At 40.2% G+C, this 26,462-nt stretch overlaps 1 protein-coding gene across 1 annotated transcript in view; it reads left to right on the top strand.

The window, feature by feature from the left end:
* The window catches only part of ATP10A (ATPase phospholipid transporting 10A (putative)), a gene marked incomplete at both ends in the record, with an annotated part of 118,164 nt that overhangs the window by 18,826 nt on the left and 72,876 nt on the right, over nt 1-26,462 (top strand). The window contains one exon of the mRNA XM_082014283.1: nt 25,726-25,930. Within this exon, the coding sequence (XP_081870409.1) occupies nt 25,726-25,930 (205 nt within the window). The remainder of the gene's footprint in view (nt 1-25,725; nt 25,931-26,462) is intronic.

Here is a 26,462-nt window from a genome sequence, read left to right on the forward strand (position 1 = left end):
AATACAACCTGAGCAGACTTGTAGGAAGGGCTGAGGTGCATGTTTTCTTTAAGGAGGGCTGTGCAGCATGCGTCAAATAGAGAGAGCTTTACTCATCAGGTACAGATGATGAGTAAAGCCTCTCTCCTCCAAAGAGTACTTAATTGTTTTCTCTTGGGGGGAAAAAAAGATGCCAAACAGACAGAGGATGGAAGTGTTCCAAATATCTGTTAAAGTTTTGTTTTCACACTGTGCTTCGATCTCATTACAGCTTTTCAGTAGTAACAGTCATAGTCAGACATTCCTCAGATGGGAAGTGATTAGGGTGTGAATTGCTGTAGAAAAGCACTATTTCCAGTAATAACATGGCAGGTGTTTTGAAAGAAAGCTGTTCTAACCTTTCAAATTGCAGAGGCATCCCAGTAATTCTAAGAATCACAATCTACAAATGCCTAATTTTGCTACTGCATTTCTGATTAAGAGGGGAAAAAAGGTGTGAGGAAGCTGAATTTTGAAAGACATTCTCCTACAAATTAGCAGCTTCCTATTTCTGATCTGGCATTAAGAAATAAGGTCATTCACATGTAGTTTCAGGACCTCCATGCCTGGACGTAATATAACCCAGCTAGCACTGATCATCACTCCAGGTAAAAAACTTAAGTTTTGATCAAAGCCTAAAAATTGTAAAGGCATTGCACCGTGGAAAATAGATTACAGTTAGTGATACCAAGATAATTGTTGTCTGATAAATATGTTTTCTTCATGGCACAGGATGCAACTTCTTTAAAAGATTTCTGCATCAAGTTGCTGTTCGATGCACAAAATCTTGTCTTAAAGATTTCATCTGAGTGCAAATCCACCACATCCCTTTTGAAATTGTCCCAGTGCTACAATGAAAAACTTGCACATCATTTTCCATCTGAATTTTATTTATATTTAGTTCTTAGCTAGTGAATATTGTTCTTTCCTTGCCTGATCACCTCTCTCAGAAAGCCGTGCCCTGAGCAGCTGTTAACAAGTTGATCAGGTCACTTCTCATCCTTCTCTTTCTTAATTAATTAAATTGACCCATGGTATAGAAACACAGTATTATCCTCGTCTCAAGATTGGCTTAGTTTTTCCTCCTACATAGTTGTACCTTATCTATTCAGTTTATGAAGCAAAGTTGGTAAAAGTGTAAGAATCAGAAGTAATGTAGACAGAGTAAATCTGTTTGTCATATTTTCAGACCATAGATTACATATTGCTTTATTAGTTTAGCACAGTGTTCTGTTTTTCACTACTCGCTAAGCACTGTGTTTTGCCTTTAGTTTTCATGGAAATCAGCTCTTAATATAGGGGGAAATTTGCAGTGTCAAACATCGTGCAAGGTATTCTGAGCACAGTGAGAATGAAACCCATTCACACCCATCCTAGCATAGGAGTATAGGGGTTAGTTCAGAGCCTTTTGCCTTGGCAGAAATCTGAACGCAACAGAGACCTGTTCCAAAGCACACGGAAATCACTGCAAAAAACCTCAGTGACTTCAGTGAGTTTGGGATAAAGCACTGGGACTTTCCTGAAAGGTAAAAAAAGGGCAAATATTTCTAATTGGAAGTAATTTTAAAGCAGGCTGCTTTGTTCTCCAAAATCACTTTTAAGAAGCTGCTAGAGACCAAAAACATGTATAATTTCATTAGTTTGATGCCTAGGATTTTTTTTTTCCTGCTTAGTCTTTTTAGCTGATGGGAAAAAAAAGGTATTTTCTTACAAGCTTACCCCAGATTGATCACAGATAAATTAAAGAGCTTTGATGTGGCCACCAAAGCATACTTACTGATCTAATAACAAATACAGTGTTCTTGGAAAAAACCTCTCGGGCGTATACTGAAATTTCATGTTTGTTTTTCTCCCCTTTTTTGAATAATAAAAAATGAAACCCATTTATTTTTTTTTAGAAATGTTTCTTCAAGCTGATTGTTCTGCTTCAGCTAAGCACACACTCTATGGCAGAAAGGATAAACAAGTACAGCTTTGTACTTGGTCCAGAACAAGAGAACCTACATTCAAAACTCATCATAAAAGCCGCTGAGAACTTAACCTGAATTACGTTGCTGTTGCTTGGCTTTTGTTGCGTGTAAGGCTTACTGATACCAGGCCTATTTGCTCTTACAGTTGCCAACATTAAGAAAGAATATATAAAGATTAGAAAATTATCTTGTTTGTCCTAAAATTCAAGGGTAAAAGGTCAAATTTCCATTCCTCTGGATGGTGTTAGCCTTTCTTCTTTAGAGGGGAGAGCTGTGAATTACAGCAATGTCTGATGAGAAGCTCCTCTGTGCTCTTTTAGCTGGCCATGATGGCACATTTTCAAGTTGCTGGTGAAAATAAGGACACCTGCTTAGGCACTGGAAAGACATAGGTGTCAATGCCTTACTGAGCTCAGTGGGGACAGAAACTGGCCTGCCAGTAGAAGCACAGGGCTGCGTAGGCTTCACTGTAGCCTCAGGGTCTCCATTTTCAGAAACTACGTTACTGCGCGGCTGAGGTGGAGCTGCCTCATGATGCCCTGTCCCTGCTACCTGTGGAATTAGCCTGCTTCATGTGTGCATCACACCCTGCCTTGAAGTGCCTGTGCTGCTTGTCCAGACTACTGCTATGAGAGGCGTGCCCTACTGTACCTTTCTCCAGTCCTTAGAAATCCCATTCTTTCCAGCGTTGGTTTTTCAGACAGTTTTATACCTACTTGGTCTTGTCCAAGAATTTCTGTCGTGGTTAAATAGCCATTCTCATCCTCTAATGTTTGCTCTCATGGCAGCAATTGAGCCACTCTCTGGACTTTGTTTTGTACACCAAGAAAACCAGGCAGAGGTAGGCGAAAGGGAATTTTTCTTTGATTCATCATTAGATCATTTTAAAAGCTCAATATGAAATCAAAAGCTTTTTGATGGACACAAAATGATCTTTTTTCCCCCACAATTTTTTCACTGAAAACCTTGAAGCTGTTCTTCATTCTGGATAAAACACTTTTAAATTCTAAAATCATTACGGAAGAACAGCTTGAAACAAAAATTGTTTTAAACCAGAAAAACATCAAACTTCCTTTTGGAGCCCTGGGCTTTGGAAGGATAAGGACTCTATAATATTCAATTTCTAATAAATTATCTGTTGGTTTTGAAAATGCAAACTCCTGCCTTCCAGTGGTTAAGTTCCATTTGGAGACTCTCGTTTTTAGTTTGTTCCAGTGGTTATTTTTGTTGGGGAAATAACTTACCTTCAAATGTGTGCTGTGCCTAGCTGCTGAGTTGACAGAGGCTGGTTCTATTGAAAACTAGAAGCCCAAGGGTTTTTTTTTTTGTTCTTTTAGTGTTTCTTTTTTTTTTTTAATCCCCTGAAGCTATCTAGTAGATTACTGTCGTGGCTGACTCCAAAACTCCTAATGAAAACCAGAACAGAACAAATTTGTTGGGAGACACATAAACCTAATATTAGTTTGGAAGGAGTAAATATTTATCCAGGGAGAAGGAGATGACTTATTTAAAGACTGACCTAATTTATTATTTAGGAAAACCACCTTTCGGTATCCACCCTGCAGCCAAGAATTGTTCTTCTTTTTCCTAGGGAATTTTATAGTTTAAGAAATGAACCACACAACCCAGAATATACTGTCAGGGGCAGTGTCCCAGAATGGAACTACTCATTAAACTCATTTATCCTCCTAACAAACTGTTCTGAAGGTATTGCAGCACATTAGGGACAAAGCTGGATTGCTGAAAGGTCATGGCTCTCAGAGACAGGAGCTGTAGTGGGAGGCACGCCAGTCAGGTTTGGGTTTGTACCAGCAGTTTCACAGGATGCTTGTCCATGACAGACATCTTCACTCAGCAGTTCTGCTTAATACCTCATTTTTAAGCTATGTGCCAAGTAAAGCCCCAGAAAGATAAGTCTTAGGGAGTATGAAGGGGTCAGGGGAGGTGGTTGTTATTTTCCTCATTTCATACTTGGTTAAGGCAAAATACTGGATGAGGCAGGGGATCAGAATCACGGTAGAGTTTCTTACTTGAGGTTGATTGGGTTTTTTTTATTTTTTTTTTTTTTAATCCTGTGCAGACTAGTAACAATAAGAAATACAGCGTATTTGCTGGTAGCGATTGAAGTGTCAGATAGTTTGCAGTCCTAGCAAGGCTTGGAGAAAGAACTGCAGCAGATGTTTCTCCAGCAGAAACGTCCTCTCTGACACAGAGCAGGGGACAGCAGTGTGGTTACACATCCTGTTCTAGCTGCAGCTGGGCCCTGCAGATGTGGTTACCCCCAGGACCCTCTTCCACTCCCTCAGCTGCTCAGTTTAACTGCTTTTAGGGTCACTTCCTGGCTCAGTTCACTCAAAATGATCCAGATGAGCTTCCGCACTCCTAATAGTGGGATTCTTTTTTTTTTAACTGACTTGATCTAAGAAGCAGCTGCAGCAGCAGTTGTGCCAGCAGCTGGAGTGATCAGTCATATTACAGGACGGCAGTGGTGAGCAGTCTGTGGTGAGGTGCAGAGGGTAACCATTCAACTTGGCCCAGCAGTACTCGGAACAGGAGAAGCCATTGCAGTATCTACCTAGAGCAGTGTAGGGAAAACATGAAGTACCACTGCCTCTGCTAGTGCTCAGGATGAGCCACGGGGCTATCCAGCCTTTCCCTTCCCCAAATGCGAATAAAATACAAGTTTCCATCAACATGTGTGGATGCTGTGCTGCTTGGGCACAACAGTAGTCCCAGTCTAGTAGTAGACTATGTTAGTGTATTTGCTGCCCAGATGTAAAACACCTGATGGACTTACATTCTTTTGCTCTATCTGTGCCCCTTTGTACTACACTAAATATGCTTTCCCTCTCACGTAACAGCTCCCAGTATTTGTAAGGTTATCACAGCTCTGCAGATGATTTGAATGCACTGTATGACATACTTAGTTATTTTTATATTTCCTCATAAAGACCTTTCCATGTTTGTGTTCTCTGAACTCTGCCCAGATTCTCATCCCTTTCATTCCACTGTCGAGGTCCTTGGCAATATTTCAAACTGCAGAGCGGTAAGAGCAGTAGAAATCCCTGCTAGGTGATGGGATCATCTCTGTGTTTAGCTACAAATTGTGCCAACCTTCAGTTGTTGTGTTTCAAGATAGCATTGCCATGCACACCTTCATCTAGCAGGAGCAGGACTCGTGTGCTTCAGTGCGTTCTCACATCCTAATCTCTATGTCATCTAGGCCTGTGACTTGACCAGAGGATATCACAGCCCTCTTCCACCCACGTCCTACAAGCCCATGCTTATGTGTTTAGTAGCTCACTTCATTTCTTCATATGGATAATTTCCAGAGGGTGTTCAGGAGAGGGTTTCTTCAGTGATGCTTACAGTGATAAGAAGTCTTACACTTAACCTGAGTATTTTGTGTCTTTCCGCAAGCACTGAATTAGTCCTCTGTCTGAAATGAGGAGCTGTCTTAAAAACCAACTGATTACAGTCTAGTAGTAATAAAACCATCAGTTTAATTTAACATGGCTGTGCCTGTGTGATAAAGCAGATAGGAGATAACTTACCTCAGTAGCTCCTGTACTCTCTGTTCTTTGATGCGTCTGGTTTACCATGGTGCATACCACTGCCAACAGATCATTAGCTTTGAAGGTTACTAAAACTGGAGTTAATCAACCACTCCTCAGTGATGCTCTCTCACTATTCCATATGCTGTCATTTATTATTAACCTATGTCAACAACCCTTCCAGTAATTTATAAGCTATATTACCCTGCTCTTTACACTTGATACTATTAAAAGTAACATTTCCAGAAAGCTTTCATGAAATACTATATTGATGACAGCACTTACAGTCAGACTTTTATGTACTGTCTTTTCTTCTTGTACTTTTAGGCTTTTGGAAGTGCAATCACATTTAGAATTAAGTCCTTGTAGGTGTTTTTCTGCAGCTGTTTAGTGCCAGAGAGACCAGCCAAAAAGCTGCAATTGTCATCAGTGAGAATTTTGACACATAAGTCTTTGAGAAATCCCCGATTCTTTCATCATTGTTATTCATTCTGATGCTTAATGTATTTCTTCACATATTATACCATCACTCTAAAAATATGATTGCAAGTTTTGAAACTCATAGGACTCAATTCTTTTTTAAAGTTAAAAAAAAAGAAGAGGATTTTGACGATATCTGTAGAATCCCCTCTTACACTGGTGACAAAATCCAGACTCATGTCTCTCATCATTATGTCAGTTCAATTAAGAAACCACCAGAACAGTCCACATCTTTCCAGCATTTCTCACAGACTGCAACAGAATTTTTTTTTGTTAAAAATCGGCTAAATACTATCAAATAATAAGCAGTATAATACAATCAGTAGTTTAATTTACAGAGAATTATTCCTCCATACAAAGACATATATGGTGACCTTGGTAAGTGATCTACATTAGGCATAGAGTCGAATGAGGCACATTAGCAGTTAAAATAGTCATGGTCCCCAAGCAGTTATATCTTTTCTCATTTTTCCACTAAGCTATTTTAGAAAAATACAAAAGCACATGATTCTGCTTGAAGAATGGAGTACATGTCTTTATATAATTTTTACCATAAAGGAATCGGAGAATTCACCTCCATAGATTATAGACATTATTATTGGACTTTAACTGTGGCTAATTTCTTAGAATTGCTTAAAGTAATTGTTTAACCTTAGAAAAACACCTTTTTTGTATTTTCTGATCTGTATACATAGATTATGTTAGACCACAAATAATAGATTTAGTGATACTTAGAGATGGTATTGCATCTTCTATTGAAACACAGACATTCTGTCCATCCTTAGGCCTTAAGACAAGTTTCCATTGAAAGCAAAATGACAGCAACATCGTTAAAATGTCCCAGCTTTTCTGAGACAGGGAGATCTGAGACTTGGGGAGAGTATGCAAACCAATTACCTACTTCTGCAAATTCCTTAAAAGTGACATTGCATTATTTTAAAATACATTATTTCAGTGTTTTATGATCTGTCAACTGTGATGGCTTTCTACTATTTCATACTTTTTTTTCCTTTTAGAAAATAAGGAGTCATCTTTCTTTGTTTTCTCTGGATTTCAGGTGGTGTTGACCTCATGCCAAACACAACCTGCCTTGGTTTAGGCTGACCGGTCAGTTCTAACCAGCAGTCTATCAGTAGTTTGACACTCACCATTTGTGTAAATTTGTAGCTGCTAGATGCTGGAATTTGGCTCAGGCACTCTCAGTTTCAGTGCCTTGCTAGACAGATTCACAGTCTGTGGTAAACCTAGGATTCCCTGGCTCTCACACCCATATTTAAACCTTTCATTTTGAAGCTGTACTGTGCATGCTAGCTCAAATAAATAATCACTTGACATAATCAGTTTTTGAAGTCCAATCTGGGTAGCTTGAAATGTCTTGTAATGTTTTGCTTGGGAAATACTGAGTCCAGCCTGAGCCCCAAGCACCTGAGCCCAGCTAAATAATGGATAACTTTAGTGATAGCTGTCAGCAGACAGAGCTCTGCTGAGCTCAGTCTTGAGGTTTAAGGTCATTAAATTGAGTGCAGAATAGGCAGTCCACTGCACGATGAAATCATTTGAGACTTTCTGACTCGAAGATAACTATCGCTGTATGCATGTGAAAAGATAAAATACTTTCCGTGAAAATTGGGATCTTGCCGCATTCCTGCTTTCCCATCTGCTGCCATGTTTCATTTGCCTCTCTATTAAGGGTTGAAGGAGATGAAAAGAATACTGTATCTCAGTTGACCAGCTAGAATGGTACAGTCTGCTCTTTAGTTTCAATTGCTGGATTTCTTTGCATAAAATTCACTCTAATAAGAAATCGAAAGAGTCTATTGATAAACTGTACTACTAATAAAAACCCAATCTATGGATTATATCATTTTACCTTTATACTTCAGGAAGACTTTTCAGTCTCACCATCCTCAGTTTCCAGATTGATTACCAAAAAAATATGTTCACATGAATTCTAAATCAAAGCAGGAAAAATGGATCTATACAGTTTCTGTAATGTTTCCCAAATCACAGAATCACTAAGGTTGGAAAGGACCTTCAAGATCATCTAGTCCAACCATTAACCCAATGCCACCATGTCCCCTAAACCATGTCCTGAAGCACCACATCCACACGTTTTTTGAATGCTTCCAGAGATGGTGACTCCACCACCTCCCTGGGCAGCCAGTTCCAATGCTTGACCACCCTCTCGGTGAAGAAATTTTTCCTAATATCCAATCTAAACCTGCCCTGGCGCGACTTGAGGCCATTTCCTCTTGTCCTATCACTAGTTACTTGGGAGAAGAGACCAACACCCTCATCGCCACAACCCCCTTTCAGGTAGTTGTAGAGAGCGATAAGGTCTCCCCTCAGCCGCCTCTTCTCCAGACTGAACAACCCCAGTTCCCTCAGCCGCTCCTCATAAGACTTGTGCTCCAGACCCCTCACCAGCTTCGTTGCCCTTCTCTGGACACGCTCCAGCACCTCAACATCCTTCTTGTAGTGAGGGGCCCAAAACTGAACACAGGATTCAAGGTGCGGCCTCACCAGTGCTGAGTACAGGGGCACAATCACTTCCCTACTCCTGCTGGCCACACTATTCCTGATACAGGCCAGGACGCTGTTGGCCTTCTTGGCCACCTGGGCACACTGCTGGCTCATATTCAGCCGGCTGTCAACCAGCAGCCCCAGGTCCCTTTCCACCGGGCTGCTCTCCAGCCACTCCTCCCCAAGCCTGTAGCATTGCATGGGGTTGTTGTGGCCAAAGTGCAGGACCCTGCACTTGGCCTTATTAAACCTCATACAGTTGGCCTCTGCCCATCGATCCAGCCTGTCCAGATCCCTCTGCAGAGCCCTCCTACCCTCCAGCAGATCAACACTCCCACCCAGCTTGGTGTCATCTGCAAACTTACTGAGGGAGCACTCGATCCCCTCATCCAGGTCATCGATAAAGATATTGAACAAGACCGGCCCCAGAACCGAGCCCTGGGGAACACCGCTTGTGACCGGCCACCAGCCGGATTTAACGCCATTCACCACAACTCTCTGGGCAAAATGAACTGATATGGAAGCAATGTGTGACTGATAACAAAGTGTAATAGGATGTATTGTACTTATCATACATAAAAAATATTACTGGTTCATTTAGTTTTATGTGTCATTAAATGTACAGAACTCAAGATTATTTACCAAGTGAACTAAAGCTGTCTGAAAGCCACAAATAAGGAAATTTGTTTTCCCTCCCTATGTTTTTCAGGAGAAACTGAGCAAGTCTCACTGCTCTGAGGTGGATCTTTGCAACACTGGCAATAAAATACAACATTTTGCTGTAGCCTCTCTCTGAAAACTAGTATGCCCCATGTGTGAAACAGAATGTGAATAGTCCATTGAGATGCTTTTTAATGTCTCCTGTCTGCTTTGCTGAAAGTAACTCCAAGAGTGCAGCCCTCAACATATATTCAGCATGTGAATTTATTTCACAGTCTGCATCTCCAAAGACCATTGTGGCCCACAAACTGGTAGGGTCTCAAAGCTAATGTGGCAGATCCAGAAGACAAAGCTGCACAGTACTGCCCTGTTTTGCAGTCTTAGCAATAAAGCTTAGGAGTCCCCAGCAAAAGTAGAATCACAGAAGCAACAACCTTTTATTACTAGCCAGCCCTAGTTTCTCCCCATTTCAAACTTTTGACTGAATTTTTTCAGAAACAGAACTTCTGCTCTCTTGCGTAAGTTAAAGGAAGTGTTCTTTAACAGCCCTTGCTCTATGTTTTCAAATGGCCATTAGTTCCCTTTCTCTGCTTTTAGTTTTCTTTACAGGCTTTCCTCCATGTGTACCTCTACACTTTTCTCTTCTTCTCTTCCTCCTTTTCTCTATTTATGTATCTCAAGTACCTCTTCTCACCACTCTGTCCCCATCCAGCAGACTCTTCTGCTGTCTGTCTCTTCATCAGTGTCTGAGACATACGTGTAAAATCAGAGTTCTCCTAAAAGGATGTAAACCCAACCTGGAAGGGATCTGCATACTGATAAAAAGATGGTAAGAAAGGTGAGAAATTTTTCATATTCCTTACCAAAAATTAATTTCTAGGCTGGCAGATCCTTAGGGTTAGAAGCCCCCTTTTAGGCTGAATTGAAAATTATTTGCATTGTAACTGAGCTGGTTTGATTCCATGGGTACCATTCCCAAATGTAGCTCCACAAAGTGCCAAATGGAGTTTCTTGCAGGAGTCTCATTTGGTGCTGCCTTTAGTCTAAGGCAGATGAACCATGTGTTACAAAGAGTGGCCTGATCTTCTCCAGTGGTTGCCAGCTGCAGTGGAGTACCATATGGGCAGTAGCATGGCCTGTAGAAACCTGTTTGCTAGAGAATGCCACCCTTTCTCATGGTTCATTTGACACTCTCCAGAGACTAAATATTCACATCATTAATGTGTCATAGTAAAGTGTGTGTTAGAAATGAATAGGTATGTGACGGACACTTTTACCCTTGCAGAACACAGTGGTTTCCATTTATTTTTACAATTTATCAAGATGGATTTTTTGAAGGCATGCTCTGTAGTCACAGGAAGAATTTGGGGCTGCCTACAGCATTGCCTCTCAGATTAAGATCATGTCGCTGTTTCTGCTTTGTCCTGTTGTTTGAAAAGATGAAGGAAAATAATGCTCTGTACATAGAGTTCTCAACAAGGTTTTGGGCCAATAGCAATTTTTTTCCTCATCTTAAACAAAAAATGACTGAAGATGCCTTCCTGTCCTCTATAAAATATTGTGCTTATTTTTATGCAGAATAAATGAACATAAATCTAAAAATGTCAAGGAAATATATTTGTTTGGATTATGTTAAAAAAAAAACCTTACAATATTTAGTGAGATTTTATGCATCTTTCTCACACCACTCTCTTGCTCTAATACCACAGCTCAACTAGCAGCATAGGTCAGGGGTTTCTGAAAGTGCTAGTGGCGTATGGCTTTTGCCTCCATAGCCAAACCAAGCTGTAGGCAGCACACAAGCTGGCAGCATGCTGACAGAGTGACCTGCTGTATGTTGGGAGGTGTCGAGACTGAATTTCTGTCCTGGTGACACCAGTAACTCTCTTATATGTTTACAGAAAAAATGGATTGTTTTGAGGATAGTCTGGAAAGCATTTTCAGAATTTGTACCATGTGTTTACAAAGCAGCTTGGTCTAAATTAGTACCTGCAGATAAAAAATTATTTTCCTTTGAAGACCCACATCACAGCAACCATGACTTTCAGTTTTGGGAGTTTTACTGGTATGTCTTCCTTACAAAGAATTCTCCTTAGTTAAGCATGGAACTAAATGCAATCCATTGAATGTCTAGAAAAGTGTTTTATCCGTAAGAAGAGTCATAAAAAAGATACATAATCAATCGTTAGGTGCCAACAAAAAAGATCACCATCTACAGAGGTGTAGCAAAAGCTAGATAAGGAGGAGGAAGGTGCTTTGGAGAGGATTTAGCTTTCAACTGGACGTAGCAGAGAGAAGCCATTGGTTTCAAAGTCATTAATTGCTGGGGATAGAGAAGGAAAGTGATTGTAGCAAAACCAGTGTGGAAAAAGGATGGAGGCAAGACTGGAAATGAGTTTCTTCATAAGAGTTTGGCATTAGGGAGAGAAAGAAAGGCACACATTTAAGATGTGATCTTTTTTATGATGGGGAGACGAGTGAAAAATAACCCTCAGTTATGGGTTTGAGTAATAGAGATGACAGTGGTGATGTACAAGAGGAGAGAAAAGTCTGCAAAGGAAGTTTAAGAAATTGGACTTTGAATGTGTTAAAATTCAGCTAATTTGAAGACCTGTGTGCTCTCTAAAAAGCTGCGATTCAAATATTTTAATTTCTTTTGGAATTTCTTACAGACTTGTGAGAGAAGGGTTTAGGGAAAAAAAATCTTTTGTTAGGTCTGCAACTTCTATCTGCAGGACTGTATTGGTTTAATTTGGAGTAGCACATTGAGAGATCAGATTGAAGTTCAGTTTTAAAACCGATGTTCCTGACTTTCTAAGCTAACTTCTGCCTAGAGGTTGTGACACAAGGGTTTTGGTCTCAGAATATGCCAGGCTGCTGAGTGCTGCTTTTTCTGCCCACGACCAGGGTAGCCTGCCACCTGCTGAGGTGTTTCAGTTCTCACAAGCTCTTTTAGGCTGTTTGTTCCCTCTCCATGATTCGAACCCTTTCAATAAATAGTCTTTTTGTATTGCTTGCTCTAAGCTCAGTTTCTGTGCGTTTCAAAAGCGGAGTTGTTTGCAGCCAGTCACTTTGTTCTTTCAGCTGCAGTAAAGACCTTGAAATTTATTTTTTTCTTAAGATATTGAATGTCAATGTTTTATCATTTTTACCCCAAGGAAGGTATGAATGCGAAACACAGAGAAGTTTTCTTTCTAGAGTTTGGCCAGAAAAGAGTGCTTTTCCACCTGAGTTTAGATGTATATTTAGGTACCTTGCTGAATTTAGGCCAAGATTTGTAGCCCAAAATTGTTCAGTGAACAGTAAGTGAAAATCATGCATGACCATTTTTTTTTCAAATTGTGAGAATATTTGCAAATATATTTAGTCATTACAAAGAAAGATTGAGCTTGATGAGATAACTGTTTCATGTAAAAAGAGTCAAAGCACAATATCCACTCCTATTAGTTGGCCTGCTTAGATTTTAAGTTCTTCAAAATGAATTTAAAAAGAATTTCCATGAAACAGTGTTCACAAATTACACTATTTCTTTATAATAGGGCAATAGTGAAGGAGCATTTACATTTGTAAGTGTGCATGTTTTTGTTTAAATATCTACAAATATGTACACATCTGACAACAAGCTCATGAAAATACTCAGGTTATAACTGCTGCAATGATTTTCAAAAAGTGGATAATTATTATGGAAATTATTATGGAAAGTTATACATGGTTGTGAAAATGTATTGTCTAGTAAACTGGTGGAAACAGGCTATGAAAATTTATATTGATGATGTGTCATTCTTTATGAATTGCTCTTTTTATTGATGATAGTACAGTAGTTGTGGACAAGTGGCAAAGATAACTTGCTTCTCTGCAGAGTTCTTTAATTACAAAGTCTTTGTATAACTGTGTTAACAGGTTGAGATGTACTGTCTGCGTTAGCTGACTGTATCTCATAATTCCATTGACTATAATTCATAGTAATTTTGACTGTAAATCAGTGGGACAGGAAAGGAGTGCATTTATCTCTGTGGAAACAAAAGTATTATTCTAGCTTCATATTTTATATTCCACTATACTCATTGACTGGCTCCTGTAAGTTTGGAATATTAATGAGATGAAAACTGACATCTTTAATTCAGGGGAAGCAACAGCTAATGTGAAAACAGGGGCTCTCAGTATCGTCAAATTGACATTAAAAACATTAAATGAATTTTTATCCTGAATTTTTTATGTGTAGGTACCAACAGTAGTCAAGTTGTTGAATCCGAACTACTCAAACGTTACTAAAGACATCTTACATTTCCTTTAAATAGTAGAATTTTGCATTTTATGGTTCTCACTGCTTCAATATGGATCTCTATTATTGACTTTCACCAAGAATTTTGAATATAAAAATTGCATCTGCAGACATACTTGTTTTGACTCAAACCTTCAGAAGATTCATATCACTGCTTCTAGTTCTTCTCTGATGGAAGTGAGGAACATTTTCATCTTTTGTGAATTTCTGTAAAACAGCCTTATATAAGGCTGAATTCAAACTGCAACAGGACCTAGAGCATAGCAAATGGAGCATTATGCACACACTGCTTTCAGTCTAATGCAGGATCCAACCCAGTGTGTGTACACAGTAACAAATATTGGGAAGTGCTCCCAGGTCCCAGTTTAGATGTGGCCTTATTGATCTTCATTAAGAAAACACTCTTGGGAAACACCTTGTTATTATTTTATACGAGAATTTGAAAGATCTTAAGATTTTTATTTCATTTTGAGAACAATATGGTAATTTAAACATCTCTTAGTACTAAGGTATAGCCTGAGGCTGTTTGCTTTTCCTCACATTAGTATTCTTGTCTTGTTGGGGCAAGCAGTGATCCGGAAATGTAAAAGACAGGCTACATAACCTGTAAGAGCAACTAAATATAGAGAAATTGGCTGCATATAGCCTAAGATAAGTCACTATGTTTAAAACTTCAACTGTGCTTTTCAGATCAGCCCGAAGTACAAGTTAAAGCCTATTCTCCTTGCCAGCTACATGGAAGAATTAGGATTCTTCTGAGTTGTAATACCTTTTACTACTCCTTCACTCTTGGGGATGTACTGATGCTGGAGATAAATGTTTATGCTTCAGATCAGGGGCTCCCCAGGGATTTATACTGATACTGCTTCTCACAAAGTGACTTTGTAAATCTACATTAAAAATGTCAGGCAGTTCTCTCACTCTGGCTACCAGCACAAGCACTACTGAGAGCACTGCAGCAACCTCCAGCTCTTCCATGTTTGCTTCAGTTAGTCACCACTATAGAGTTGTCTCTTCTGAGAAGTTTCACAGCTCTTGTGTTTAAGAAATAACATAAATACTAAAAAAAGGTGTTAAATAAAAGATCTTCATATTCATAGTTCAGGTCCTTAGCTGACCCTTTTGTTCCTGCAGATTATCAAGAAACTTCTGAGAACCAGTTACTCCGAAATTGCTGACCTCCTTTCTGCTGAGACATAGCCGGTTAGGAAGACATAAGTGTGGTGGGGCATGAGCAGTTGCTCACAAGACAAGCGTTATTTCACCCCTCTGGGAATTTGTATTGGTGTGTAGGGCAGGCAGTCATACCAGTGACAGGGCTTGAAAAGCAGCGAGCAGTGTACAGCATCTGATCAACTAAAGTTTGCCATATGCTATGGAGATACACATTTTGGATGACTTTTGAATATTCTGGGGCCTCTTTTATTTGCAAGTTGGCATTCAAGATAAGGTCAATGTTTGCGTACAAATTCTGCCAAACCTTTCTTCCATCACCATCACAAAAGCACACAGGCGTGTCAGTTTGCTTTGCCTGCTAGCCAGTAGGCATCCACAACTGCCAGGTAAAATTGCTCACTTTGCTGTACCTGCCTGGGGTGTTTGGTGCAGGCATCTAACTGAATAGATGTGTAGATAGACCACAGTTTTATCCAGGATAGCACCTTAAATCTCACATTGTACCTCTCAGTGTCAACAGTGGTGTGCCCGAGTGTGCTTGAGTTTGACATTTCCCTGTTTATGCAGTCTCCATTGAATGCATGTCCTCAGACAGAGAGCAAAGTAATTCTTTAGTAACTCCAGAATTAAATAAAACTGATAAGAATTGACAAACGAGTACAACAAAACATGCTTCCAATATCCTTGCAAATCAGTAACCCACATACTACACAGTTTCGCACCTTAGTTTCCGAGTAGAAAGACTGTTAACATGTACTGCAAATATATAGTAGCATCCAACTTTGTTTTCTTCTGCAAGATTCTCCCAATAATATTACAGCCAAAAGGGTTTTTTTCCTACTTTTTTTTTAAATCATTACCAGTTCCTTAAGCAGTTTAGTTTTGTGTGGCACTGAAAGTAGCAAAGCGTGGTGTATAGGCTAAAGCTATTTCTGGAATTGCAGCCAGAAGAAATTTAGAGGCAACAACATGCAAGGCATCATCTGGGTTGTTCTAAACGCAAGCATTACACCCTGAGACCCACTGAGATCTCAGCTGGTATTCAGATAGGTAAATATTTTTCCTGTCCTCAACCTGAACGTTAGATTGTCCAGATGAGAACAGATGAGAACATCCAGATGAGATGTGTGTCCTGGATGGATGTTACCGGACAAGAACAGAAATGGGCGGAAAGGAACTGGAGAAGATTGAACACTTATACTTCAGTCTGAGATGTTGATTTTGCCTTTTAAATGTGAAAGTGGTGAGTTATTAACATTCTTTTCACTAATTGTCTTGTTAATATAAAATAGATGAACTATGTTAACTTCTAGAGTGCTTTTGTGCAGTGATTAGATAACATGTGAGCTTTAGAGCTTTAAAGGAGATGTGTTTGTATGGCACAGTTACATGGAGAAAAATAGTCTTCCAAACTTGAGTATCAGTGAACAACTTCATCAGGGCTGTGCACATAATTAGCAGTAAATACCGCTCCTGATAAAAATTCTTTCAACTTTTACATGTTTAGCTGAAAGAACTGGAATGGTTTTTCAAATAAAAACTGTTGCACTTAGGAAGCACCTTTCTTTAGTCGTTCTTTACAAATGGCTTTTTGTGTCTACGTAGTGAATATACTAATGCATTTTTATGGCCTGGGTCAGGTAGTCCTGAGATCAAATGAGGCAGGTGTGTAGAATCAGAGGAATGAGAAGGAAGAAATTTCCATTGAAGTGTCTGACTCTGTTAAAGAATGGGATTTTCCTCATTAACTCTGCAGAGCCATGCTAAATTTACTTTTAAGATGTACCATTGAGATATGAAGAGCTCCCTTGGAATGGTCACCTGATTGCACTGGCTTAAATGTAGTGGGAGAGCACCAAATGGAAGATTTAGTCCACTGGATTTATGCGTGTAGCTTGCACCTGAATTTTAGGCACTCAGGTTTCCTAAGTGTCCTTAATTATTCATTTAGAGGATATGGACCCTGAAAGGCTTCTACGCAGAGCTCATGTCTTACCAAAATTTGCCACCTAAGGTTTCCCTTCAAAGAGTTCCTGCTTTTTCTTTAATTGTTTAGGGAGCAGGAACAGATAGAGGAGATTTGTGTCATTAGGTATCTATTATTTGAGTGCGTTCCCTTCAGGCAGGGGATTGTCTCTCCTTCCATGTTTGCAGAGCACCAAGTTTAGCTGAATCTTTTCATGGTGTAATGCAAGTGTTCAATCTTAATATCTGTGATGGCTCTGAAATTCAGGATGAGAGCCTTACCTGGCTGTGGGCCCTCTGCTGAGGTAGCTGTCTCCTTTGTACCTGTGGTTTTTTTGCTCTAGGTACAGGTAAGCAGTGTTGTGAAGTACAAGGGTTGTGTTTGGTGATGCTCAGAAGAGGACATCTGAAGCACTTGTTGTATTGTTCAGAAGAGAAGTTCTTGTATCTCAAATTATCAGAAGCTTTGTGGCTTTAGTATGGAGGTGACTGGCTTGTGGGTTTTAATGTCTGTAGGACTGGATGCAAATTACATCCAGGCCATTCTTCCACTTCTTCCACCTCCTTGTGTGATACCCATTTAGGAAGCCTTCTACTAACCATTACCGATCCATCCTGCTAAGTATAAGCAACCCCTTGGTCTTCTCTCCCAATATATATGTGTTTACTGGAAGAGTGATAGTTTATTAGCATTTTTGGCAGTAAACACAGGAGTGTCGAGAATCATACAACTTTAAAATTAATACTAGATGTATCTCTGAAACAGCCTTAGCATTTTAAAATCAAGTTCTGGAAGACAATTTTTTCTTTCTTCAGTTTGTGTGAAGTTTCATTACATGTTCTACTTTTATGTTTCATGTTGTTATCGCAACAACAAGTTTCTTGGCTGAAAAATCATTTATTCCGGGTAGCAAATGTTTCATTATAGTGAACAATAGTGAGGTTTCTTTCAACATGAGATATAATGGAGATAACACTGCCAAGAGAAGTTAAATTATTACTTCCACATTATAAACCTGAATCACTGAGGTTTCCTGAGTACTTTTTTTTAATAGCAACTTTGACTTGTAACAGAAAAATTAGCACTTTTGAGAAAGTGTGAATGTAATAAAAGGCACCTTTATGCCTCATCATTGCTATATACACACATTTGCTTCTAGCAACTGTAACATACATTTGCACTTGTTAATTCTCCAAAAAAGAAAAAAAGAATATTTGCAGTCCATGAAAACAAGAAAACTTTTACGTGCCCTGAAAATAATGTGAAGATTAACTGGTCTATTCAGAAACTTTGGTCATGGAGAGATTTTCTTCTCTCCAACGTTTCTCAAGAACACACTCTGTTAAATCTGTTTTGTCTGATTAATAATCAGATTCAGAGCCTCTTCATGATTTATTTTCACAGAAACAGATGTTATCATTTGTGGTGGAATGGAGACATATTCTGGGCGTTATGTAACCTGCTTTGGCATTAACTTACGCTACATGTTTTTCCTTCATTCTGCCACAACATTGTAATTGTACCCAAATGGTTCTCAACACGTTTCCATAGATACTTAATGTGTTCAGACTTTGTGTAATATATGACTTGGTCTCATAGAAAGCTCTTGTTTTTAACCTCTGAGATCTGCTACACCTGTAGTTTTCAAATCATAATTGGTACTGGTTATAACACAGTAGTTTTGTGCGCATATTTCAGTGCTGTCACTACCTCTGCTTTTGTAGTCTGTGATGAGTTATGCAAAATCTCTGCTTGCCAGCAAAATGTTAATAGAGTGCTATGGGCTCGGTTAGTGTGAACCCCCTCCACATCTGTAGGAGTGTTGGGAGGAGGGGTGGAGGATTGAAGGCAAGGGCTCCAGCCCAGGCGAGGGAAAGAACGGACAATTTGTGAAAACTGTATGAGCATGAAGGACCAGTTGAGAAACAGCTAGATGCTGAAGCCTCCCTAAAGATAGTGTGGCCTCATGTGACACTCCTGTGTTTGCATTACAGTTTGAGGTTCTCCTTCAGGAGTTGCTGCTTTGCTTGGGCTCTGCCAATTAGCCTCAAGGTTTTTTAGCTAGCTTGGTCCTAACTAGAAGACTTATCACAGCACTTGTGGCCAACTGAACTGAATGTGTTTTAAGTCACTGGAAGCAGAGACATACCTGATATGTACTTTTGTATTATCCCACTCTATTTCTGCCTCCTGAGTTGGAAAGGAAGGACCTGGCTGACATCAAGAACACCTTCAAAGTATGCCTTGTACACACACAACAACTGTTGGACCTGTCTTTTGTGGAGGGCTTTACTCCTTCCACAGACTTAATTTCTTGTTGTGTTTCTTTTAAAGCCTACTGGTTCAATGACCAATCTCAGCTGGCAGAGAAGGCAAAGGAGTCTGATTTCTTTTGAAGTGAAGACAATTGTTACTTCAAAAGCAGGTCAGCGGATGGGCTTGGACTGGAAAACAGCATTTCATCTGGATGTTTTGAGAGGCTTAAAAACCTCTGGGTTGCAGCCACAACCTGTGTAGGAAGTCATATGCTGTGTAAGCCAGACTGAACAGGCTGAGCACCTCAAAAGGTACAAAAGAACATCCTCTGCCTTTTGCTAAATGGATTTTACAAGTTCTGGGGAGATTAATATAGGAGCTTATATGGGGACTAAGTTAGGGCAGTGTTACATAGAAGCACAGGTGCCCAAACCACTCACTGGAATTGGTGGAGCAAATCTGTGTCAGCCATTCCCACTCATTAACTGTAATTTTTGTCAGTGGAGAAGCATAGGAAGTAAGAAATGATTACCTAGTAGTCCCATCTTCTCGATTTAACAGGTAAAATTTCTAATATCCAGGCCTTCCACAAGTGGAACAGATTACAGCTGCATGGCCTTCACATTCCCTTACCAGGTATTGCTTGTGATATTTTCCCCAGGCTTTAAAAAAGGAAAAAGAGAGAGAAGAGGGAAGATTCCTCTTGAATTTTATGTTTATGTAGTTTTGTTATCTCCTTTTAAGTAAATTTGAATCATTCCTTATTATAATAGTTAAAAAGCTATTCAGAAGAAGGAAACAATTATTTTTATAATGTCTAATCAATTTTGAAATCGTCAGCCTTTTGTAGATATAAACTGATGTCTACATGGCCAGAAAAGCAAAATTGTGGGCATGATCTTTATCAGCTCATGCTGCAAAGGAGACCAGAAGGGGGAAAAGCATGGTTAATAGGAAAAGAAAATGTAATTTCAGAGTTTCTGTGTAATTTCAGAGTTTCTAAATGTAAAACTGACATTTAAAGAAAAAAAATATTTTTCATTTTGTTTCGGTTTTGGTGTTAACCAAAGCCCGTCTCAAATTTGGCACAAACCTGCAAGCTATTCTGCTTCAAAACAGAGTATAGGCCAAATATATACAGTACGTAGACTAATACAAATTTTTAATATCAATTAAAGTAATTTTCTCTATGTTCATACACTTGAAAGGATGTTGCAGACTTTCCCTTGTATGTTTGAAAGTGGATATGCTGGGATAATCGCACTTCACTGTTGTAAAAGAACATTAACCTCTAGAGGAGTTTGACTCTTGCGTGGGCCCCATTTGCTGTTGGCTAACAACAGTGTTGATGTCAATGCAGCTGCACTGGCTGACTTTTTAGCCATCCATCTTTAGATTTCAGTCAATGTCCACTTGTAAAGATACGGTCCGAAAAGTAAAAGCACTGGCAAGTTCTGCTTCTGATTGTGGCAGAGAGGAGCATGAAGATTTACATGACTATGGGTTTAAACCACAGCTGACAGATATATTCTTTGCATGCAGATGTGTTGATAAAGATTAGGTTGGATGGTCATTTTCAACATGTGAGCCCAACACAACACATTACAGTAGCTGGGCATAGCTTTCTGAAATTAATAGTTCATCATGATGATTTAACTAGAGAGTAACAACAATATCTATGTATTCCTTTTGCAGAATGGCAGTAGTTCATGACAGCATATTGATTTGGAAGACTTTTCTCTAACTCTCCAGATTTGAAAGATAAGAATTAGTATCTCTGACCTCTTCCTGTGGTTCATCATGGTTTGCAGCTTTGGTTTCTTGCAGCATCAACCTTAAGTGTATTATGGGTCCTAAAAATCATAGAATCATAAAATAGTTTTGGTTGGAATGTATCTTCAGGCTTGTGATCTCTGTGGGTGGGTAGAACTAGAGTTTTGGGGTGTTAGCTTCTGGGCTAAATATCCATGTCAGAGTTTCCTGCAACTGTGGGAAGGGGCTATACTCACTAACTGAGATGCTGCCTCCCAGTCCTGTGTTATTGCTAGAATTCTATAAGCCCTTCAGCAAAGGGCTCCAGGAGGCTAGATGATGTTTACATAAACTTGGTGAAAGCTTTTTTTGAAGAGTCCCTTGCAAGCAGTGCCTGAAGCCCTGTGCTGAGACTGCAGAGGGCTGTCATTGACCACACTGTAGTGATGGACTCTGGACAAAGCAAGAATAAATTGCAAGGTCTCACAGAAATACACCAAGGCATCTGCATCCACAACATTAATTTCTCAGCTGGGTTATCATGAAAGGAAAGACAGCAAAATTTGCAGATGATTTTAGGACATTAAGGACCAAGAGACAGGAAGGCCTCTCAGAAGCACCTACAAGGTAAATGGACAGACAGGACCCTGCTAGGAAAAGTTGTGCTGCCTGTGGGATGAGTATCATAGGATCACAGAATGGTTTGGATTGGAAGGGACTTTTAAAGGTCATCCAGTCCAACCCCCTGCAATGAGCAGGGAAAGCTTCAACTAGATCAGGTTGCTCAGAGCCCCGTCCATCCTGACCCTGAATGTTTCCAGGGATGGGGCATCTACCACCTCTCTGAGCAACCTGGGCCAGTGTTTCACCACCCTCATTGTGAAAAATTTCTTCTTTATATCTAATCTAAATCTACCCTCTTTTAGTTTAAAAACATTACCATTTGTCCTATCGCAACAGGCCCTGCTAAAACGTTTGTCCCCATCTTTCTTATAAGCCCCCTAATTTAAGTACTGGAATGCTGCAAGAAGGTCTCCCCAGGGCCTTCTCTTCTCCAGGCTGAACAACCCAACTCTCTCAGCCTGTCCTCACAGGAGAGGTGTTCCATCCCTCTGATCAATTTGGTGGCCCTCCTCTGGACCTGCTCCAACAGGTCCATGTCTCTCCTGTGCTGAGGGCTCCAGAGTTGGACGCAGGACTCCATGTGGGGTCTCACCAGAGCGGAGTAGAGGGGCAGAATCACCTCCCTGGACCTGCTGGCCACGCTGCTTTGGATGCAGCCCAGGGTACAGTTGGCTGTCTGGGCTGTGAGCGCACATTGCCGCCTCATGTCCAGCATTTCATCCACCATGTGAGTAACAAGTAGCCACATTGCTGCATTTTGTTATGTTCTGTAAGAGTGCATAGGGTGTGGTCTCCATTACCTAAATGCCTGCTGGTGGGAGGAGGTGGTCCCTGGAATCTGGTATTCATTCCAGTCCTGTATGTCCAACTGTTGGTATCCTCTAAGCCTGGCCATTACTGTGAAGAGCTCAGCTGAAGCATCTGCTTAAATGTTATGTTTGCTCTGAAGTTGAAAAGTGTACTGAGCTATTTGAAAACACCACCAAACATGTAATGATGCATATATGCCCACCCATGGATATACTGTGTTTAATTCAGGTTTTCTGTCACAGCAGGCCAATGTAATGTACATCACTGGAGCTGTGGAAGGGGCCCCTTCTGAAGAGGGACTGGAAAAATAATGTTTGTGAGGACACAGTGAGGCAAAACTACTCAAATCCTTGAACTTCAAATAAAATTTAAATCAAGCGTTCTTGTGTGGCCACACCTTACAAATACAAAGGAGAGCTTAAATTTTAAACACAACCTTTCTCTTACAAGAAGTTGGCAATCCTAACTCTCTATATCATGTAATTCTGCAATTTACTGGCACAAAATAACAGCAGGAATAAACATTTAGTCGGTGATCTAAAACTCAGATGACAAAGTCTTGTTTCTGCAGAAGTCAATGGCAAATTGTATTTACATCAATGGGGTCACCTGGTGTGTTTGTACTGGCTAGAGGTATGACAGTTGTCTCCATGTGAGCTAACCTGTGTGTTCAGAAGAGTAGGCTGAGCATGTTAAAGGAATGCTCCTAAAGGACTGATGTATTTATAGTGCACCTAGTATCTGAACCGCCCCACGTGAAGACAGTATCGTGCCATACTCTGCAGAGAATACTTGCAGTGACCACTCACTGGCTGCAATGAGACAAGTCTGAGTTCAGAGCTGTGCTAGAGGACACAGAGAACCCTGACTGAAGAAAATTAGGAAGTAATTTTCTGTGTAGACAGTAATTTTCCATACACTACTGGCCCTTGTTAGCAGACAGCTGATCAAGTGGAATACTGAGCCAAACTACTCCCGTGTGTCTGATGAAGGGGGGTCTGCCCCCGGGCCCTGGTATGTGTGCAGGAGGTCTCGCATTCGTAGATTCACTGAATCTATGGGCATAGCTTTCTGAAATTAATAGTTCATCATGATGATTTAACTAGAGAGTAACAACAGTATCTATGTATTCCTTTTGCAGAATGGCAGTAGTTCATGACAGCATATTGATTTGGAAGACTTTTCTTTTTTTGGAAGACAGAATGCTTTGAGTTGGAAGGAACCTTTAAAGATCACCGTGTCCAATCCCCCCGCCATGGGTGGGGACAGCCTTCACTACATCAAGTTGCTCAGAGCTGTGTCCAGCCTGACCTTGAACACTTTCCAATGATGGGGCATCCACAACTTCTCTGAGCAACCTGTTCCAGTGTCCCACCACCCTCATCATAAAAGCTTTCTTCCTTATGTCTCATCTAAACCGCCCCTCTTTCTGTTTAAAATCATTACCCCTTGTCCTGTCACTACAGGCCCTGGTAAAAAGTCTCTCTCTGTCTTTCTTATAAGCCCCCTTTATATATCAAAAGGCCGCAATGAGGTCTTTCCACAGCTTTCTCTTCTCCAGGCTGAACAACTCCATTTATTCCAGCAGAGCCATTTGGCCTTGTGTTGCTTGATACCCACCCTTCCTGCCACAGTGTATATAGTTATGTCAGTTGCTAAGCATGTGAGAGATGAGGAAATGCTAAAATAGCAATGCTTTTTAAACAATAGAAGTTAAATAAAAAATTGTAGTGCTTATACCATAGTATGGGACTCCTCGCTATTTTTAGCCTGATCATACTTCTATACTGCTACTCATTCCACATGCATTTGAACATCACTCATTTTCACAGCTAAATTAAAAAGGATGAAGAGCAACGGCCACGTGTGAAGGGATTTGGAGTTACAAATTGTATGGTTAATAAACCCTTCAGATCTCCGGTGCAGTGATTTGTACTATGTTATGGCACACAGGGTTTCAAAGCAATTCATACTCATTAGCAGGAAAAGTTAAATGTTGGTTTCGGCCTGAGTGTGAAGGGAATGGGTAATTTCCGCACCTAGTATGTACATTACCTGCTCTTGTTAGAGTATCATGTTTTACACTTGGCTCTTATTAATCCTTTTCAGGCTTTATGAAAATAGAAATCACAGCCATAATTTTCATTCCTCTCTTTATAAACTGGATGCTAGGAAGAAATTCTGGGAGGTGAAACCCAATCGGATACATCCTTGTTGTGCTATCTGACTCATTATTGTTCAGGATTTAGGCTAAATACATGAATAAAAGCCAATTAAGTTACTAATCCCTGTAACACCAGTGAAGGCATGACAAGGGTGAATTAGGCATGGCATGACTATCAGTAACTCCAAAGTAAAAACACTGGCAGGACTTGGGTGTTTCCACTTGGTTACAAATCTATTCCTGTTACTACTGAAAGTGATGTATTTTAAAATAACCAGAACATAAAATTAGCCGCCACCACTCCCCACCCCCCATCAGAATCCCATTCTGCCAGTTAAAGTGCTATCAGAGGAGGCTGTCTCTGGTGACGGTGACAGTGCTAGCGCTGACAGCCATCTCAGTGCTCACACGCCAAAAGGACTTCTGACAGCTTGGAAAAGTGTCAGAACAGCAGCTTCCCATTTTCAGGAGGTATTTTACCAAGTTAATGTTGTGGCTGTTTTGAAATGAATCTCTCTCAAAAACACAACAGAAGAAAGCAATTTACACAAATGCTGAGAGAGCACATGAGTCTGTGTATGTCATGAAACTAAAACCTTGAATTTTAGCTAGAATTAATGAAGCAATCACCTGTTCCTTTTTCCTCTTGCTCTCAAAAAAAAGTTAAAAAATAAAAAGTAGCAAACTAGTAAGACTTTTAAAAGTAGAGAGGTTTAGTGTCTGTATCCAAATGAACAACATCCACATCAGTGTTTCAAGTGGGTAAGTCTTTGAACTGACTAAGAACTTGCACTCCAAAATAAAAGGTTCAGTGTAACTAAGCAGAAATTAGGTATGTAAAAGACGGCGCTATGGCCAGAATGCAAATGCTGCAGAAATATTTAAAAGAAATTACAGTGTCCTTTCCCAGCAGAGCAGTTGGGACCGCATTTTTCTGCATGACATGTCCTTGTAATTCTAGGTTTAGTGATGAATAGTGAAAATTCCTGTCAGTTAAGGGTTTTTGGCTCCTTCATCCTAGTATCACCTGCAGCACTGTACAAAGTTTGTCCCTGTTGGAAAAGAGGGAACAAGGGGAAGCTATTCCTTTTCACCCGGAACAGACAGCGGCCCCCTCCCCTTCATGGGATCAGACAGATGGCTCAGAGCATGGAGGGAGAGAAAGGAGAGTGTGTGAAGCTCCTGCTTACCCTGCTTAGCCAGTCTAAGCCAGGTCTAAGAAAGGTCTTAAGCCAGATCTAACATCAACATGTTCTCTGTTCACTCTGGGCCTTAAAAGAGTGTCTTGGGAACTCAGACGTGGTTCTGAGTCAGTGGGAAGTGGCCTGGCACTCTGCATTGCCTTTTCCCAGTATAACTTCAGAAGTACCTGAGGAGCTTCCAAAGGCACTGTACTCCTGTTACAAATCAAACCAGATCTTATCGGAAGCACCACAGTCTGTGCATTTTTTTATATATATGTCCTGTAAATGTCCTTTTTTTTTTCCCAGAAATGAGAAGAAATATATAAGCAGATACTGGAAAGAAGTGAAAGTTGGAGACTTTGTGCAGCTTCGCTGCAATGAAATTATACCTGCTGACATATTGCTGCTCTCCTCGAGTGATCCCGATGGGCTGTGCCATATAGAAACAGCTAACCTGGATGGCGAAACTAACTTAAAACAAAGACAGGTGGTGAGGAGGTTCTTAGAGCTGGTAAGTCACCATTCCTAACTCTCATTTAAGATAAGAATTTGTTTCAGGTAAGTGAACTGTTCACTAATCCACTCCACACCAGCTAAATCTGCTTGTTCTAGTAGAGCTAATGAATTACTGTTATGGTTGTCATTAAAATACTAGCACTTGCCAACAGCTGACCTCATCATAGTATCAGAAGTTTTACCATAATTTTTCCCTGAATTTGAATAGGAATTATTTGGGGCAATTGTGTGTGGCTGGAAAATGTTGGGGTTTTTTAATGGCTTCTATTGTAGCTTGATTTTTGAAAACACATTTTAACTGCTCAGTGAGAAGATATTTAAATATAAACAACTACTTTTCCTGCCTGCAAACCAAATTAGTTTCAATTAGGAATTTTGCCTGAAACTCCATGTTGCAGAATATCTCTCCAGCACTTGGAGTACTAAAGCGTGTAGAATTTAAAGGGACAGCATGCATGCATTCTGGAGGTGTCTGTGCTGAAAAACTGTTTTACTGCTCTCTCACTGTGCTTATCTCTCCCCAACAG

The sequence above is a fragment of the Phaethon aethereus genome (assembly GCF_964289735.1).
Source record: "Phaethon aethereus genome assembly, chromosome: 1".
In the NCBI taxonomy this organism is placed as follows: Eukaryota; Metazoa; Chordata; class Aves; order Phaethontiformes; family Phaethontidae; genus Phaethon; species Phaethon aethereus.